Below are 18082 nucleotides of genomic sequence, written 5' to 3'. Positions count from 1 at the left end.
GTTTCCAACAGGAGGCAGCCAGATCCCACAGCATGATGGTAGGTGGCATATTATGGCACAGTGGTAGCTCAGGTGGTATGCTTGAGACAGTATGGCATGCACAGGAGAGGGAGGAGATCTATCTCCTAGTTTCCACCACAGTAAAACAGTAAGCCTTTTTGTATTACAGCTGTTGCCAAAAGAGAAGTAAGATGCTTACACCAATCCCACACCGGCAGTGGGCTGATAGCTCTAAGTAATACACAAGATTCTTAACATCATAACATATATTTTGGTAAGAAATATCTTAATAGATTCTTGATGTGTGTATTCGTGGAACAGTACCATTTGTTCCCTCACAGGGACTCAGTGCACTTGCTCTTACACGTTCAGGAAATGTGCTTCATTTGTGTACAACCCTAATGATTTTAACTAGACCATACATATAGGGAAGTAACAATGAACCCTTTGCATTAAGCCTGTTTCTTCAGGATCTACCACTCTGAAGCAGCTACAATAATGGTATTAGAAATGAAGATTTACAACTACTGTAAGAGTATGCTGAAGTGACATTAGAGTTTACAATATAACATTTTAAAACAATCTAGTCCCACACTTGAAACACAAAAAGCCAGAAATTTCTGAAATCAATATTACTCTGAAAAGAAACACTTAAAACAATAATATTTATAAACACACCTGTAGGTATCATCTGGATATACTTTTGTTACATAATCCTGGAATTCCATATATGCTTTTTCTTGAAATTTTTCTATTTGTACCACATTTTCTAAGCCTGGATGATCTAAAATAAGTCTAGAGTTAGATCAGCTCCAAATAAGATGCACATGAGGAGATAAAACACACATCACAAGACAAATATTCTCTTATCACTCCAAATGAAAGCAAATTCTGCTGTTCAAACTGTCTGGTTTCTGTTGAGAATCAGGACTATGAGAGTCAAAGCAATTTTACTGAAATAGTAACATTTTAAATTTAGGACTGTAGCCCTCTAAATATTGGAGGACTCTCACTCCCACCAGCCCCAGCCACCATAGCCAAGGATGATGGGGATTGTATTCCAAGAACAGGTGGAGGGCCACAAATTTCACACCTCTATTTAAGACATCTTATCTTGGGCTTACAGTGGCTTTCATCCAAACATATTAGAACAATATAAATTAATAAGCAGGATCAAACCTATTTACAAGGAAGTTCCCTTCTGCCTGTAATGATGCTCAGTGGAAAGCTTAAACACCCCACACATGAACAGAGTCTGTGTGCCAGTTTGGATTCCAGGCAATAATAACCAAACTGTATTAAAATAACACAAAATTTGAAAAGCTTTCAAATCTTTTTAAAAAGAGCAGCTGTGTAAACCTCACTGGGGTCAACTCAGAGTCTTACTCAGGAGGGCTTTAAATCATCCTTCCCCAACCTGATACCCCCCAGAGCTTCAAGACTACAGCTCCCAGAATTCCTGACCATTGGCCATGCTGACTGTGGCTGATGGGAGTTTCAGAGCAAAACATTAGTTGAAGCGTCCAAATTATTTTCAAGCCACATAAAAGCACATTACAGTAGTTATCCCAAAGATTACAAAAGCATAATAAGATCCCATCTTTCATAAAAGATATGGAGCCTGTGCAACAAATGAAGCCAATAAAATCATTTTTGGCTACCACTCCCATCTGTTTATCCTGCCTATTTCCTCAGTTCTTTGAAACTGCCAAGAAACAGCCTTGGAACCTATAAACCTCAGGATCAATGAAATGGAAGTGGTGAACACTTGAAGAACTGCAGTTATAGTTAAGCAACCTGTCTCTTCTTTGTGGTTTCTGTGCATCACACATATGGGTGAGTAGCAAGGTGGGGTCAGTGTCCTATTGTAGAATGGCTGATGAAAGGAGCAGTCAGCTCTAGCCTGAATATCCACCCTGTAGTGACTGATGAAAGCCGATGGTCTTGACCAAGAGGCCGCTTGGCACAGTGCCAAAAGAGGAACACCTTTACTAAACCAGCAGTGGGTGGCCTGCCAGCTCATAGGCCAGTTTGTAGCCAGCAGTGGATGGCCTACCAACTCATAGGCTAGTTTGATGATGCACAGCACCCAGGAGGGGAACCTTTGAGATGACACTGACTATCTCCCTTGCTTGTTACCATAGCAAAGGAATGGACAGGTGTTATTAGTCTGGGATTTGTAGAATGCCAGGGCATGCCGAAGAGTAAGTTCAATGTGAGCCAAAGGCAAAGGAAAAAATGTTGACAAAACATGTTATTCACAATGGAAGTAAAGTAAGGTAGATCAACACACAAAGCTCATTCGACCTACACACCAAAGTGATTGCCACAATGAAAGCAATCTTCTAGTATTGTAGGCACGGTCCACCATAGCCAACAGTTCAATTAGCTTGGTAGCCAAAGCCTGCAGAATGACAGATGGATTCCATGCCTGACCCTGTATTGGTCATTGAACATCAATTTGTGTTGTGACGATATGGATATAAGTGTCTTTTAAGTCTATATACACACACACCAATCTCCTTTTTGAAGTAGGGGAAGCATGGAAGCCAGGAAGCCATCTGGAAGAACTTTGAGGTGATGTACAAGTTTACCTCTCTCAGGTCCAGAACTGATCAAAGGCTTCCATCACTTTTTGGAACAGTGAAATAACAGGAGTAGAACCTGTTGTGAAGTTAGCACTTTAGGACCTGTTATATTACTCCCATCACCAGGAGGGTATCCACTTTCGTTATTAACACACCTGAAGGTGCAGTGGTCCTAATAACAGTTGTTGGATGGAAGTTGTCAAACTTCAGATTGGTAAAAAAAAATCTGGGGAGACAAAGGCAATGTTTGATATTGCCCTCTTGCTTCCTAGGGCTATTCCAAAACTTAGAAGATGACTTGGGCCTTATGCCAGAGCATCTAGGTCTAGCATAAGCCCTGCAGGTGCACAAGTACACTGTCTTATCTGTCCAAGCATTAAACAAACCCTCTCCATCAAAGGGAAAGTCTTTAATCCTAAACCAGGCATGTCTATATAAGGCTAATGAACTAATTCATCACCTTTGCATTGCAGTCAGCCATCTGCCTGGAATTGTTAATTTGCTGGTGAGAAAGGCACATTGCCTCACTCTGGAATACTTAAGTCAGTTAGTTTATTTCTTTGGGGAGGTGATCGAAAAGTGATCCTATTTCTCCCATAGAGAAAAGCTGATATCTATCCATGACAGCCTGATAGTTAGCTAGTCTTAATCCCAAGATGGCAGAGCAGTAAATGAGACACCCCTTCAACTCCAATCTGCTACTTTCTTTATCCACAAATGAGTTGACTTTTGGGGTTTTTTTCTTGTGATGCCTCAACAATGACACAATTTGGGTGGAAGGCTGGTATCTTGTATCTTGTACATTTGTTCAAAGTGGCTGAAATGGGAAATGGAGCTTTCCATAACTTCTGAATACTTTGTAACAAGGCAGAAAGCATGGCAGTCACTACCAATGTAGAAATTTTGGAATACATAGCACCATTTCTTTGATTTTTACCACTTGTTGCTGGGTCTATTGACCTAGAGATTGCACCATACCAAGTATCTGCTCTGAAAAAGGACCTGTATCCTCAGACGGTGAGAGGGAAAGTTATGACCTGCCAAGTTCCCAAGGGATTACAGTCTGTCCCAATTAGAATATGGTGATTGCGATCAATACCAGGCTGCTCTTGCCACTCAGAACCCCAACTTTTTCATTCAGAGAAGATGTAGCCTAAAAAAGCCAAATTGGGAGATCCCCATCGATATTCTGGATGAGGCTTGTGGTAAAGTGATTGGCAAGCATCAGTCTGCTTTCATAGTGGAAGGTCTGGAGATAGCTTTTGAAACTCACTTTCTGTCAGGTTCCCCTTGAGGAGATGTCTTCTGAGGAGGAATTTGGCTTGCCTGAACTCAAAGATTCTTCTTTCTCCAAGAATGATCCAGAGCAGCATCTCAGGAGGGAGTTGGATATGCAGCTGAAGAGGCAGGCCCCTCTTGAATGTGCAGTGGGGGCCTCCCTCCTCCGCCTCCTTCCCAGGGCGGTTCAGATTCTGAGCCAGAGACAGTGCAACCACCAAGCCATCATGAACGATGACATATGAAGCACTGAGAACAGTCTCAGCTTCTTAAGAGAAGTGTCAGGCTGCAGTCAAGGAATTCTGTTCTGTGAGCTTACCAGAAAGCTCCTGAATAAGTTGTAGCTGAAAGTTAGACATGTCTAAGCTGAAGCCTGGATAAACAGCTGAGAGGCAGGTCAAGCAGGAGCTGGAAGCAATGTCCCTGGTATCAGTCTGTGCTCTGTGATCCTGAACCCTTGGCTTGAATTGGGCTTTGTGTTCAATTTTGTACTTATCCTGACTTCACCTCTGCTTCACCCTTATTTGGATTTCGGGCTGTTTGACAAACTGCTTTTGGTCTTGTCCTTTATCATCTGTGACTTCAAGCAATCTTGAAGGTGCTATTTTAACAGCTACTCTGCTGGCAGGGCTCCCAGTTAGAGCAAGCCTGATTGTTTAGAAAACAATCGTTAGACATGACACCTTCTGCCGTTAGGGCCATAACTACAGGGTCCTCCAGTGGTTAGGTGTCCAATGTCGGATCTGATGTTTGTTGTCAAAGCATTGAAATTAGTGATGGAGCTATAGCACCATAGGCATAGGTGGTATTGGTACCCAGGCTGCCAGTTTCAAAGCTGGGACTGCTGGCGATGGAGCCAAAGACTATGCTTTCTTCTCTTCCGACTGGAGTGGTTTATGAGCTCTTGCCCTTCTAGACTTTTTTTTTTTAAAGCCAGAACAATGTTCAATGACTAGCCCAATGTTGGTGGGTCAGTACGAATGGCCTTAGAGGTGACTGGCGGTGACGGAGACCTTGAACCCGTAGCCACGTTAAAATAGGGTAGGGTCTCTGATGCCCCATGAGGTGGGTGTCCTTCAACACCTTGGAGATTTTCATTGATATCCTGCCTTGCATAGGTTGAGGAGCAGTGCCCACTGCCCTCCTGGCTTAATCCTACAGTACAGCATGAAGTCTGGAAGATCAATTGTCCCTGGCCTGCTTATTGAGAAGAACAACCATCCTTTTCCTAAATAGAGTGAGTGCCCATGTGTTGGAGGGAGTTACTGCCACAGCAGGCACACTTGTGAAAGGGCTCAGGTAATCACAAAAGAAACAACCATTCCCTGCAAACAAAAATCAATATAGAGAAAAACAAAGAGATAGCAAAGAATAAAAAGAACCAAATTTAGACCTCAGCATGTTCTAAATTTCCCTGAGGAAGAAGTGAACAAGACAAGAAGATTCTTTATGAGGCTGTCACAACGGTGAGCAAAAGTGGACTGAGGCAATAGGGAACCCACTAGAGAAATGAGCACTGGAATGGTGGGGAAGGGTTCCACATAAAAATTCTTCAGCTACAGAAAGTACCCATTTGAGGCTCCATTCAGGCACAGAGCCCATATGTATGATGCACTGACACCACAAAGAAGAGAGATTCCAGGTGTACCTCTAATCTCCAAACTTGCTCAGTTGGGAAGATCACAACTGCCCCCTATATCCCAGACAACGTGCACTCCTCTAGACTACTGGGATTACCCACCAACATCATGTCCATCTTGTCTGATTCAGTTTTAGTCTGCCTTCCAAGCACTGGTTTAGAGCAGACATGGCTGCTCATGGGTACTTTGTTCATGAGATGTAGAACTTTGTATCATTAGCATACCGATGACATGCACCCCCCAAAACTACTGATCTCTCTCAGTGGATTTATATATATGTAAACAACAGCAATATTACAAGATCCCAAAGGGGCTAAGCTAATGTCTTAAAATGAATACATTCAAAGTACAGTCAAACAAAAAGAACAGAACCACTGTACCATAAGCCCAGAAACCCCAACCAGTTATTCAGATCTATTTAGAATTGAGTGATCTAAAGTAAAGTAGTTAAGCACATCTTCTTTAAGAACAAGCACTCTTCAACACGAGAGACTAGATGAACAAGACCTATTTAGTTAACGCAGAAACCAATAAAAACAAATGCTTTATACAAAGGCACCTTTCAAGAACACCAGATTTTCTCACTTACTGATTGTGAAAACAACACCAAAAGTTTTAGTTCCATGTTTAACGTACCAGGACTGAAGAGGACAATTGCTTTCAAATAGGCATATTCATAACCATCTAGGCAAAGCTTCACCATACTGTTACAGAACTCCTGCAGTTTGAAGATGTGTTCCATCACTAGCTTTCCTCTATCTGCTGACAGCTTATCTAAGTTAATACAAAACAATACAAATTCAACGGGGGTGTCTCTTATTATTTTAGATATGTGAATCTGTAATTTTAAGTTCAATAATTTTAAATCAAGATGCCCATGGCTGAATTAACTGCATTTTTAGAACTGTCTATATAACAATGCTTAGATGTTTGATAGTTGCCTATAAGCAGAAATAAGAGGGGAAATAACTCCCACAGAATATATGTGCAAGTAAGTTAAGTGACATGCTAATTCATTACAGATGATATAGCATATCTGTATCTGAGAGAATTGATAGTGATAGTGTCACCCAAGAGATACCATGACAACTAGATTTGCTTCTGCACTAGCCCTTTTCTCTGGAGTTGCTGTCCTTTGTTCATTTACTTTTTATAGGGAATCCAACTGAATTATGAATCCAACTGAATCCATTCCAATATTTTCATTGTCATCCTATCTTTTATTCAGAACTAATTTGTGTCCTTTGGCAGGGTGGAATATAAAACAGTAGCAGCTTCAGCCTGTGAAGTGTGTACTGGCAAAGAGCTGTTGCAGCTTTTAAAGGTTACTGTACTTTTAATTAGAAGTTCCCTCTTTTCAAATTCTGCCCCTTTTACTGCTTCCTGTTCAGAACAACTGGAGGATTAGGGATCAATTGTCCCTTCATTAGTAAGTTTCTGCTGGCTTTATTTTGTTTCCTTCCTGTTTCCCATTGAAAGAAAAATAATAAAGGAGTAATTCTGTCCTTCATGTGTAAAGACACACATATTAACTCAAGTGTTATTATTATTATTTATTTATATAGCACCATCAATGTACATGGTGCTGTACAGAGTAAAACAATAAATAGCAAGACCCTGTGTTATTTATATAGCACCATAAGTGTATATAGCACTTGACAGAGTGCCATTATTTTTTTAAACTAATTTTGAAACGGAGAGAAACAAACAAAAAGAAATAAAGAGAAAGTCACAGGTGACAAGAATCAATATAAATAAGTGCTATTAAAGATACTTAGGCCTTAAGACTAAACTAGCAAACAATAAATGACAAAGTTAAGTTATTGAGGCCATTCGTATCCATTCTCTGACTTGTAAGGATATATCTTACCTTGTTGTAAACTATTATGAAGATGATTAACAAATGCAGTTAATATAGTTGCTACATTCATTACTTGTGAACACTGTGCAAGACCAAGTGTAAAAAGTTCATTCCAGCAGGCTTTCACTAATGATATGCTGTTATCCTGCCTATTAAAAAGGAAAAGAATGTTAATGAAACTGTTTGCCTGAGTTTAATAAAGTACACTACACATATTCACAACTATTCAACAGTTTTGACATGCAGAAAAGGGGCTGGTTCACAAGACACAGCAGTTCATGTATTAAATGACTCATGGGGTGTTGGGGACAAGTGGGAGAGAGCAGACAAGCTACAACCCATGCTCCTGCCACTTCCACTTTTAATTGGCAACCCAGAAGTGGCTCTGTTGTATGGGCTAAACAACCCAGCAATTAACCCAACAACAAACCACAGGTTAAGGTCTCTCACTATGAAATCGAAGTTCCTGGCACACCTCACATGAAAAGTGTGTTCATGCTCAGGTTTCCTAATTACAGAAGAGAATGGATGCCTGTGTATGCTATGCACAGACTTACAACTATAACATTTATTTAACCTAAGTGCCATTCTTGGCCCTGGGGATATTTTTCTGATATCTTTTAGCTATGAATGTTTGACCAACACAGGAATCAAGCATGTTTATTTTGTAAATGAAGGCACAATAAAGTAGCCCGACTATTCTTCAATATGGTATTTTGAAAGAGGATAAATTATTTCCAATAAAAATGACCAGCAAGAATGACTAGAGAGAGGCTGTTAACTTGTCAGTGTCCCTCATCATTCTAATGGAGATGGGCAGCAAGCTTGCAGGTAGAGGATAATGAAGACTGTTAGAACAGGGCCCTTACAAAACATCTCCCTTACTTTCAACTCTCAGTTCTATTGGGGAATTATTCCAAGGTAAAGAAAGGAACAGATGACTGGACAGGACCACTGGAATAACATGTGCTAAGCTGAGTTCAGCAGTTGTGACTGGAGCAAGGGCTGCATGTCCAAACTGAATCACATTTACCCCAAGTACATAAATATTTGTTCATGAAAGTATGGCAATGAATAGGAAGATTGGTGACCCAGAGATGAAGTCTATTAAGTTTCTCTTGGTATGACCTGCTGACTAGCATTCATGTTCAAAAGTGGCTGATCAACATATTTAGAGTCAGGAATGAATTTTCACTTAGGTGGACTCACGGAGTCATCTGAAGTAATTTGTCTATGGTGAATTTGTTCCCTCCTTGTGGAACATTGTGTTCTAGACTGAGATGATCTATGGGGTACAGGTAGATGGACAGGCTTGCCTTATGGCACAGATGATCTTCTGGTCACTTCCCACTGCACGATTCTAATAAGTGTTTGTCCAGGTGTCAATTTTCCCAACAACATTATCCATAAACCCAGAAGCAACACAGGAAGCACCTCATAGATGGACCTGGGTAGGTTAAGATCTAACATTGATTTTGTGCTATGGTTGCTGTTTCCATTTCCCCCAATCTAGCTGATTTTGCTAATCCATTTGCAGATATCAGCACTGGGATTACCCTAATTGCAGGTGTCTGACATGGCAGCCCACCCACCCCCACCCAATACCAAAAATACAGTTACTAAAGAAAGCATTGTTTAGAAGTGCTTTAATAATAGAGGAAAACAACTGAAGTTAAAGAATGGATTAAGCTTTTCGGCCTGCACCTTTATATCTAAATTTGGTCCTCAAACTATAAATAAACATAAACCTGTGTGTGTGTTTTTAAAAAGCAACAGTCTCTTGCTTTTTGTTCCTATACACAAATCTTTAAGCAGCCAGATATGGAAGTGCCTTTTATTATGCATAAAGTAGAAAAGAATTATATGCAGGCTTCAACAATTCTGCTTACATGGCAAGTGTGGCACCACTCTCTGGCAAGCATGGTGAGTAACCAACCTAACTCAGAACATTGAAGCTACAGAGGTGGGTGGGGAATGGCAGCTGCATGGTGAATCCTACCAAACCCCCAGCTCCAAAATTTGGAGGAAGACTGGGGGTGCTTGACAGTTGCATGGCCAAAGTACCCAGAGTGCCTTCGCCATGAAGGGCCAAACCCTCAACCCCGATTCTGGCTTTTCCAGCTCTGGAGCAGGAAAGGCTGGTGGGCTTGGCAGAGGTAGGAGGGACCTTTAAGAAGTGGCACTTAAGCTGGCATCCTCCCCTTACTGGGAGAGGGGTGTGGGGGATATTTGCCAATTGAGATGGGGGTGCAGCAATATGAAAACTCAAAACTTAAGATGACACATTCTAAATGTTTTGCAGTAAGAAGGATATTTCCATGCCAAGTAAAATATTCTGAAACTTTGGTTATATTAAGTCATTTTTTCAGTACTCACCCTAGAGCTTGAAAGGAAGGAATAGACCGTGCCCAGTGCATGGATAAGAACAGTAATCTAGAGGCTGATTCGCAAATATAATGAACATTCAGGTATTCAGGCATAGGAGAAGGCATCGTGAGCTGTCATAAAAAGGTATAAATGAATTGTCTTTTTTTTTTTAAAAAAATGCAATTTCAGCAATATATTAGTAAACATTGCAAAGAAAATGATTATTTATTTATTTACTGCATTTCTATACCACCCAATAGCTGAAGATCTCTGGGTGGTTCACAAAGCTGATAAAAATATTATAATATTAAATTTGGAATACTTCATGATGTATCAATGTTCACTATGCTTTATCCTAGACAAATGAATCTTACATTTTCAATGAGATAAATTTAATATAAATTCCATTCCTTCAGTAAAGAATTGTGTGCAGAACAGTTTAAGAATAGCACAGCCAATAAAGTTTCAATCTAGCCCTTTACAGTATTGCAGAAAATAAATAAAATTTTGAAATAGTTAACAAAGATATTTAAAACAGAATGACTTCTCCCTGTTAAGGCCCTCTTCATTCCAAGTATGCCCAAGAACTTATCTCTTCAGGCAAATTCTTATTCCTGTAAGTACTTGCCTCAACTCCCTGCTCTCTTCCTGACCCTTCTCACTCTGAACACATTCAAAAACTTCTCACCTCAAGTAAGTAAATACTTGTTCCAGAGCATATCTGTTTGCAACCAAGAATCTTCTACCCCAACTTTCTGTTCTTTCAGATCCTTGAGCTTGAAGAAATATTGCGGTTTTGGAATGTTTTGCTACTTAAATAGATGTCTTCCCACCCTCCAGCATTAAAAAAAAAAGATGGTGAACTAAAATGGTATGTCCTGACTCATAGCTTTGCACAATTACCAAAATTGTTATTTAGGCTTATTTGAAGACAGCAACAAAGTTTGAAAGTGCATTGCAGTCAGTCATGTGTGCCAGTTTAATAAGGTCTAAAATCTCTGCTGTCCAAATGTGTGTTTGTGTGTGTGTATGTAGAGTGGGTCATTGCTTTCCAGTGTTGTAGGATGAGTTGTTTGTCTACCACAATAGCCCTTAAATCTCACAAATGGTTGATGTGATTCCCTATATATTAATCATGATTATGATCAGTGTTGAATATGTGCTTTAACCATGGTTGAGGATTGGAAAGAATTAAAACTGGGGAGAAAGGAGAATGGCGACCCTATTTCTGATACCTTAACCATTGTATAATATATGGTAACTTGTTGCATGTAGATGCATGCCTTGGGATGCTTGCAACAGCTGTGAAAGAAGGTGGCACAGCTGCTTAGATATGTCTGCAACCTGGGCAAACAATGAAATGAATCAATCCATTAAGTTTGCAACACTCAGGAAGGAAATCTCATCACACGTACATGCAAAAAAGGGGGTTTCATATGCAAACAAGATTTTTTGTATTGATTTGTGACATGAGAAAGCAATTGCTTCTTATTAATAACAGAGATGAACTACATGGCTAGAATTAGAAACTCATCTGGAAAATCAGAATACCCACATCTTGCAGTGAATTATTCATAAGCATTATCTCATTTTACAACTTGCAAAATTATTATACAGAGTCCTCATGGTGGTTTATTTTTAAGAGGAATCACAGAACAGCAGAGTTGGAAGGGGCCTACAAGGCCATCGAGTCCAACCCCCTGCTCAATGCAGGAATCCACCCTAAAGCATCCCTGACAGATGGTTGTCCAGCTGCCTCTTGAATGCCTCTAGTGTGGGAGAGCCCACAACCTCCCTAGGTAACTGATTCCATTGTTATACTGCTCTAACAGTCAGGAAGTTTTTCCTGATGTCCAGGTGGAATCTGGCTTCCTTTAACTTGAGCCTATTATTCCGTGTCCTGCACTCTGGGAGGATTGAGAAGAGATCACATATCTTATACATTTTCAAATGCATACTAAGCCCTTATTTTATGCTTATTTGTTGCTGATGCCACCTCTGCTAACATAGTTTGAGGGAATGCAGTAGTTAAGTGTCTCATATATAATATGCAGCCAAAATACTCAGCATTCACAAGTAGACCTGGTTTGAACATAATGGCAATCATGCATTAACCCACAAATTGCCAAAATCTAGCAAGCACACTGCCTCCAGTATGCTCATTGCTTTCAGTTAGGCAACCTCAGATTGCCCAATTTGTAGATTGTTCGTGTTATGTCCAAACCCAAAATCTGAATTGTTTTGGGATTAACATACAATTTATTGTTGGGTTAACTCTGGGTTGTTTAACCCCTAAACATCCCAAAGTGTCTGGCTTCGGACATTACACTAACAAACTATGGACAGGGTGATCGTAGGTTGTTAATTGAAAGTGGAAGCAACAATGGCACTGGAGGCAGAGCGCTCGCTGCCTGCTAGATTTTGGTAATTTACAGGTTAATTAAGCCATGATTGCAATTACATTTGAACCAGGTCATATACTCTTGAACAACATTCAGACAATCACTGAACAGCAATAAATTCTTCAAACATTATTCCTTAAATATTCACATAACTGAGATTTTAAAATATCTACAGAAGTTAAATAGTTTATAGTTATTAATAAATATATATATTAAGTACCCTAAAAGCTACATGAGCATCACTGAGAAGTGGGCCCTCTACTTCAACAATATTCATGCTTGCTTCTTCACCAACCAGACGTGCACTGGCTTCCATACTTTCTGCAGAGCTCTGACATGATGCACTCTCTCCTGGGTTTAATGCTTTTGCAAGAGTGTCAAATGCCCTATAAATAAAACATTGATAAATGTATGATCAAGCAAGTTGGGAAGGCAAGTAAAGAAGACCCAAGTATTGTTTAAATATTAACACAGAGATGCTCTTACACTTTTTCACTTTACAGGAAAAATATTTAAAATGATCAGGCCCAGAAAATGCAATTTAAACAAAGCTAAGGTATATTGTTCCCAGGAATCTCTACTCCCAGAGAATGTTGCTTCCTGGTATGATTCTCAAGACAAGATGCCTTAAGGAGAAGCTTTTTATTTCATTTTATTCTTAGCACAAAGCTTTGGGAGCCATGGGTCAAAGACACCACCAGAATGCTGATAATTCATGTCACTCATTCCTATTGCCCATTTTCAGAAATCATTGAAACAGAAATTGGTATAATAATTACACATTAAATACTCTTTGAAGAAGTTCCAAGAATTTATTCAAAGCCATAATCTCAGGAAACTATGATTACTAGGATCTGAAACCAACTTCAAATTCCAGTTTAAGATTCTGGCTTGTTCCAATACTGGTAACCATCATTTCCTTATTCAGACATAATGGGAAATGGTTAATTAACCAAGAAAATGTTGAATCACAGCACACCAAGGCTCGGCTTAATAAGTCAAGACAGGCATGTCTGAACTGAACATCTATGTTAGACTCCCCCCATTTACATGACTGGTTGAAGTGGCTTAACAAGACTGTACATGGTTAATCAATCAACATGTTCATTATGCCATTTTCACAGTTACTATGACTGAATCCTGGTAAGTCAAAGGCACTATGGGTGGGTGGTTCCCAATTCCAGGAATTACACTGTTTGCCTCTTCTAGGTGGGACCATACTCCCCCTAAAAGAGCAGGTATGTAATCTAGGGTCACCCCAGGATCCATTTTGTCACTGGAGGCCCAGGTGACATCAGGGGCCCAGAGTACCCATTACCAACTTCCGCAATGTGACAACTACACCTATTTTTTGGATAGGGATAGCCGAGTCATGGTAATCTATGCATTGTTAACATAACAATTACATTACTGTAATGCGATCTAAGTAGGCTGCCCTTGTACCTGGTTTGGAAGCTGCTGTTACAACAATGCAGCAGCAAGGTTGCTCGGTCGGAAACTCAGCTATATTCACATAAAACCTGTATTAAAAGAACTGCACTGGCTGCCTATTAGCTACTAAGCTATGTTCAAGGTTACATTGTTACATTCAAAGCCCTAAACAACTTGAGATCAGAATACCTAGCAGATCCCCTTCACCTATATATATCCAGTTGATTGTGAAGACCTTCAGAGGCGGCCTTGCTGGTCATTCCGCAAGCATCAGAACGTTGTCATGTAATATCTCAAAAGTGGGCCTTCTCAGTAGCAGCACTCACCCTCTGCAAAACCCTCCTCTGTGCAGTTCAGGAGGCTGAAAATGTGGCATGTTTCAAATCCCTCCTGAAAACGTGCCTGTTCACCCAGGCCTCTGGCTTGTAAATAATAAAAACCAATAATACGCTACTCCATCTTACTACTTTTTGTATTCTTCTGTATTGTTATTGTAGTTTTTAAACTATTTTTAATATTGTATTTTAAATGTATTTGTTTTGTTGTAGTAGTAGAAATTGTCTTAATAGTGTTTTAATATTGTATTTAAATGTGATTTTAATATTGGTATGTTAACTGCTTGGAGAATTTTCTTATTAAGCAGTACATGAGTATTATAAATAGATATAAATACATAAAATATCTAATGTTCCCATGTTGTTCTCAGAATGGTTAACTATTTTCAGATCCTACCAACCCTTACCTTGTGACATCAGTATTTGCATGCTCATCTTGCTGGAGTTCAGACAATGATGTGTCTCCATTGCTTAAGCTTTCTATCATGGACAGCTCAGGACTACTTTGAGACATGTCTTTGGACTTACTTAGACTTGCTAACGATGTTACCACATTTGCTAAAGTACTTAAATCTCCTTGACATGTTTCAACCTAAGGAGGAAAACAAAATGAACAAACAGTTAATCTTACAGTAGGACCTATACTACATTGTTAGAGAAGGTATTTTAACTGCAAATACACCAGTGGCAAAATTGAAACTCGCTATAAAGACAAACTATTATTCAGAAGCCTTTCAGAAGACATCTTGGTTCATATGCCTTAATTAATATTTTTCAAATAGTGAACACATTTACCAAAAGCGTCTAAAAGCTTGTTCTACTGCTTTATAATTATTCTTACTTATTACCCTTAATACTAGTGCACTATACTGTCACTTCAATATATTAGTTGATGAGTTTACAAGATGCGTGTATAAATGCACAAGAAACTGCTAATAAATGTATTTACCTGTCTACCCATCATTTTTCTACTAACCCTGAATGCTTAATGAACAAGCATGAATTATTTTAATGGAATGTGTCAACTATTTTAAAGACATTTTTGAAAGCAACAGTGGTAGTGGGCGGTCTGCTTCAGAATAAGATACAGGTGAGAGGAAAACCTAAGAGATAAATTAGCAACACCAGCTATGTTCCAGCAGTAAATGTCACACAACTGATTGGTAATCCTTTTCTTTGTAGAGGTAGAAATCCTAATGAACCTCATGTTTACTGATCTGAAGACGTAATCCTATGCATGTTTAGACAGAAAAGGCCCTACAACTCTCAGTATTCCCCAGCCAGCCATGCTATCTTGAAGACTTCTGGGAGTTGTAAGACATTTTTTCTGTCTAAGCATGCATAGGATTGCGCCCTTAAATGTTCAAACTCAATAGCCACAGACCTGTAAGTTTAAACACAGATTCCCCAATCATGTAGAGAAGATGCTTCTGTTTCAACACCAAAAAGGGATCCATGTACAAGTACAAAACCTTTCCCCTTCACCACAGCTTACCTCTAGAAAGGATGTCTCTCACAGATACTTTTCTCTTCGGCCAAGTTCTGATGTGCACTTGGCAGGGAAAAAAGTGCTTACACCTTACCAATGCACCCCTTCTTTTGCTTTTAAAAATCATACATATCCAACACCACAACTTGTTTTCTACATGATTGGGGTAGCTCTGTTTTGAAACTTACAGTTCAGCCACCGTCATTACTTTGACCCTTCGTCACAATTTGCATGATGAGAAAAACCATGAATAGCAAGAAACATTCTTCAGTCAGCTATCACAAGAAACAGTGACGGTTCCATGAGAGCAGTCCAAGCATGCTATCTAGACATGAGGGGAAGTAGTAAGGCTGCCAGAGCCAAAGAGGAAGAAAAGGTCAGAGTCAAGAGTGGAGCAAGATAAAGAGCTTGGGAGCAATATATAGGAGGTGCTTTGTTGCTGACACAAATGCTCCAGACGCAAAAGGAACTTATACGAATAAGGGAAGGAAGCAAACAGTCAGTGGGGAATAGAACAAAACTACAAGCAAATGAAGCAACTTGAGGCTGAGAAGTTCCTTGATCTGCAGGGCAAGGAGAACAAAATTCCAGCCCACTTCCCAGAGGAATCCCTATCCAAGACAGGCTTGCAGCTAGCAGTCCTGACCACTAGACAGACACTTAAACTTCAGTGCCAAAGCCACAAGTTTTATCTATATCCTGTTTCCAAGCCCAGCCAAATTGAATATGGACAACTGAAGATGTCTGCCCTGTGAATAGCACCTGATAAAGAGAAGAATCTTGAAACATGTTGGAAATAGTAACATTAGGGCAGCTGTCTTTTGTTTCATGTTGGCAATGACCCTGGCATTAGCCTTGGGCTTGCCAGATCTTAGACTCAAGGAAAAAGATTGTCAAGCTGTGCTTTTCTCCTGAGTGCTATACATACCCCTGTTACAGTTTCTGAGGGGGAAACAGAGATAAACAGATTGCATTGAGCTAAACTCTGTTTTTGATTAAGCACCCCCATCCAAACTTACTGTGATCTCTGGTGAGTAGGGCTGAAAGACCCTGTCCATGTAACATCATTGGCAAGGTTTCTTGCATCTGTACATGCATAAAATGGCTGGTGTCATTCCGGGGCAGACATTTCATGGGTGGGTATCACCTGATATCACAAGGGTGGATATCAGGGTGAGTAGAGTCAAGGAAGTGTCAATAAAAGTCCCCATGATGGTTTTAGAAACTCACTATTACCCCACAAACTGTCATGGGGGCTTGTCTTGGGCTCAGGGTAAGACCACAGCTTGAAGCAGTTCCTGGAACTTCCTTTACAAGCGCTCCCTTTACTTGAAGAGCAGTGAGAAGAAGGGACAGAGATCCAGAGAGAAATGGGGATGGGGAAAGACAGATTTTCTTCCTGCCTCTGCTCCCTCCCATAAAAACTTGCCGACATTTTTCCAGTGAATACTTAAATTTAAAAAATCCCAAATGTGGAATAGTATAGCAGAAGCTTTATAAAAAGAAGACATTTGGTAAGACTTCTTAAACAAACACATTTGAATGGTACAAATACCAAAACAAGTAAAACATGCATTGACTATAAATTCTACTTAATAAATGAGTTACTTCATTATATACCTTATCTGCAGTCATCAAAACTGCAGGCTCATTCTTTATACCAGACTGGTGAATGTTCACAAACATTCCAGACTCCAACATTCCTGTTGATCTGAAATAAAAGGGCACAAATGTTTGCTTATGGCCATAAGAAATGCCACAGAGCTATCTAACCCAGAGTAGTATTTGCATACCTTGCTGTTTCACTGTCTGTTACAAAAGTTGGAGTTGCTGTAAGTGGACTTCGCAAATCTTTTCGGATATAAATCTTTTCTGTAGAAGCTGCACAATTTGAAGACTTTTCTCGTGATACTTCAACAGGTTTCCTTTCACACTGAACAGCTACAAAAGAGTATGAAGCTATCAGTATCAATCCAACATTCACACATAATTAGCTGTTACAAATTATTTTCTGGGTTTTAGAGGAAATAACCAACAGTGGTTCAAATAGCCAACTATGTACAGTATTGGTTATTTGAATTAGATACTTTTGTCCAAATAACAAACCGTTGGTTAAAAAAACTCCTGCCACGCAACACGATAACCTACAGTGGGTTAAATAACAGTCGACTATTTAAACCCCCATTGGTTATCCTGTTGTGCACTTGAGTCTCTATTAGCCAATAGTTAATAAAAACATCGAAGTGTTAAACTAGTTTGTACAGATGTCATCCATTTGCACATGACAACAATACATTTCCATAGGAATTTGCTTAGAATCTGACAGCAATTTTCATTTTTTTTAACTTTCAGGAATCCTTTTCATAGTTGGTCTACCAAGGCATCCTTGTTTCTTGCAAACAATTCTGGAGCATTTGAGGGTGCGTACTTAGTCCTTATGACATACGTGCATACTCAGTTTTTGTGAAGAGACAGTGAGCCCCAAAGGGTCTGACCATCACCAACAAGGCTAATAGGGTGCTGACTAGGCCCTTTGGGTGAACACACACTCTAGAACACATTGTAATGCTCCCTTCTGGTTGCAGGAGAATGGTAATGGATGGTAGACAAATTGTCTTTCAGGACAATTTTTCACCATTACTGATCTCCTAATTGAGGATCTCAAGCATATAGTTAAAATGCAACTACTTT

The 18082-nt window shown here is 39.7% G+C and overlaps 1 protein-coding gene across 4 annotated transcripts in view; it reads right to left on the bottom strand.

The window, feature by feature from the left end:
* Window positions 1–18082, bottom strand: part of NR2C1 (nuclear receptor subfamily 2 group C member 1) — a 37063-nt gene that overhangs the window by 3520 nt on the left and 15461 nt on the right. For all 4 annotated transcript variants that reach the window (XM_063133765.1, XM_063133766.1, XM_063133767.1 and 1 more), the window contains 8 exons: window positions 17185–17332; window positions 17012–17102; window positions 14310–14494; window positions 12357–12522; window positions 9744–9865; window positions 7377–7516; window positions 6143–6280; window positions 679–784 (listed from right to left, as the gene is read on the bottom strand). In XM_063133765.1, the coding sequence (XP_062989835.1) occupies window positions 679–784; window positions 6143–6280; window positions 7377–7516; window positions 9744–9865; window positions 12357–12522; window positions 14310–14494; window positions 17012–17102; window positions 17185–17332 (1096 nt within the window). The remainder of the gene's footprint in view (window positions 1–678; window positions 785–6142; window positions 6281–7376; window positions 7517–9743; window positions 9866–12356; window positions 12523–14309; window positions 14495–17011; window positions 17103–17184; window positions 17333–18082) is intronic.

Source organism: Elgaria multicarinata, chromosome 9 (assembly GCF_023053635.1).
Source record: "Elgaria multicarinata webbii isolate HBS135686 ecotype San Diego chromosome 9, rElgMul1.1.pri, whole genome shotgun sequence".
NCBI lineage: Eukaryota > Metazoa > Chordata > Lepidosauria > Squamata > Anguidae > Elgaria > Elgaria multicarinata.
Note: the sequence above shows the minus strand (reverse complement) of the source record. Positions and strands in the feature narration are given on the sequence as shown.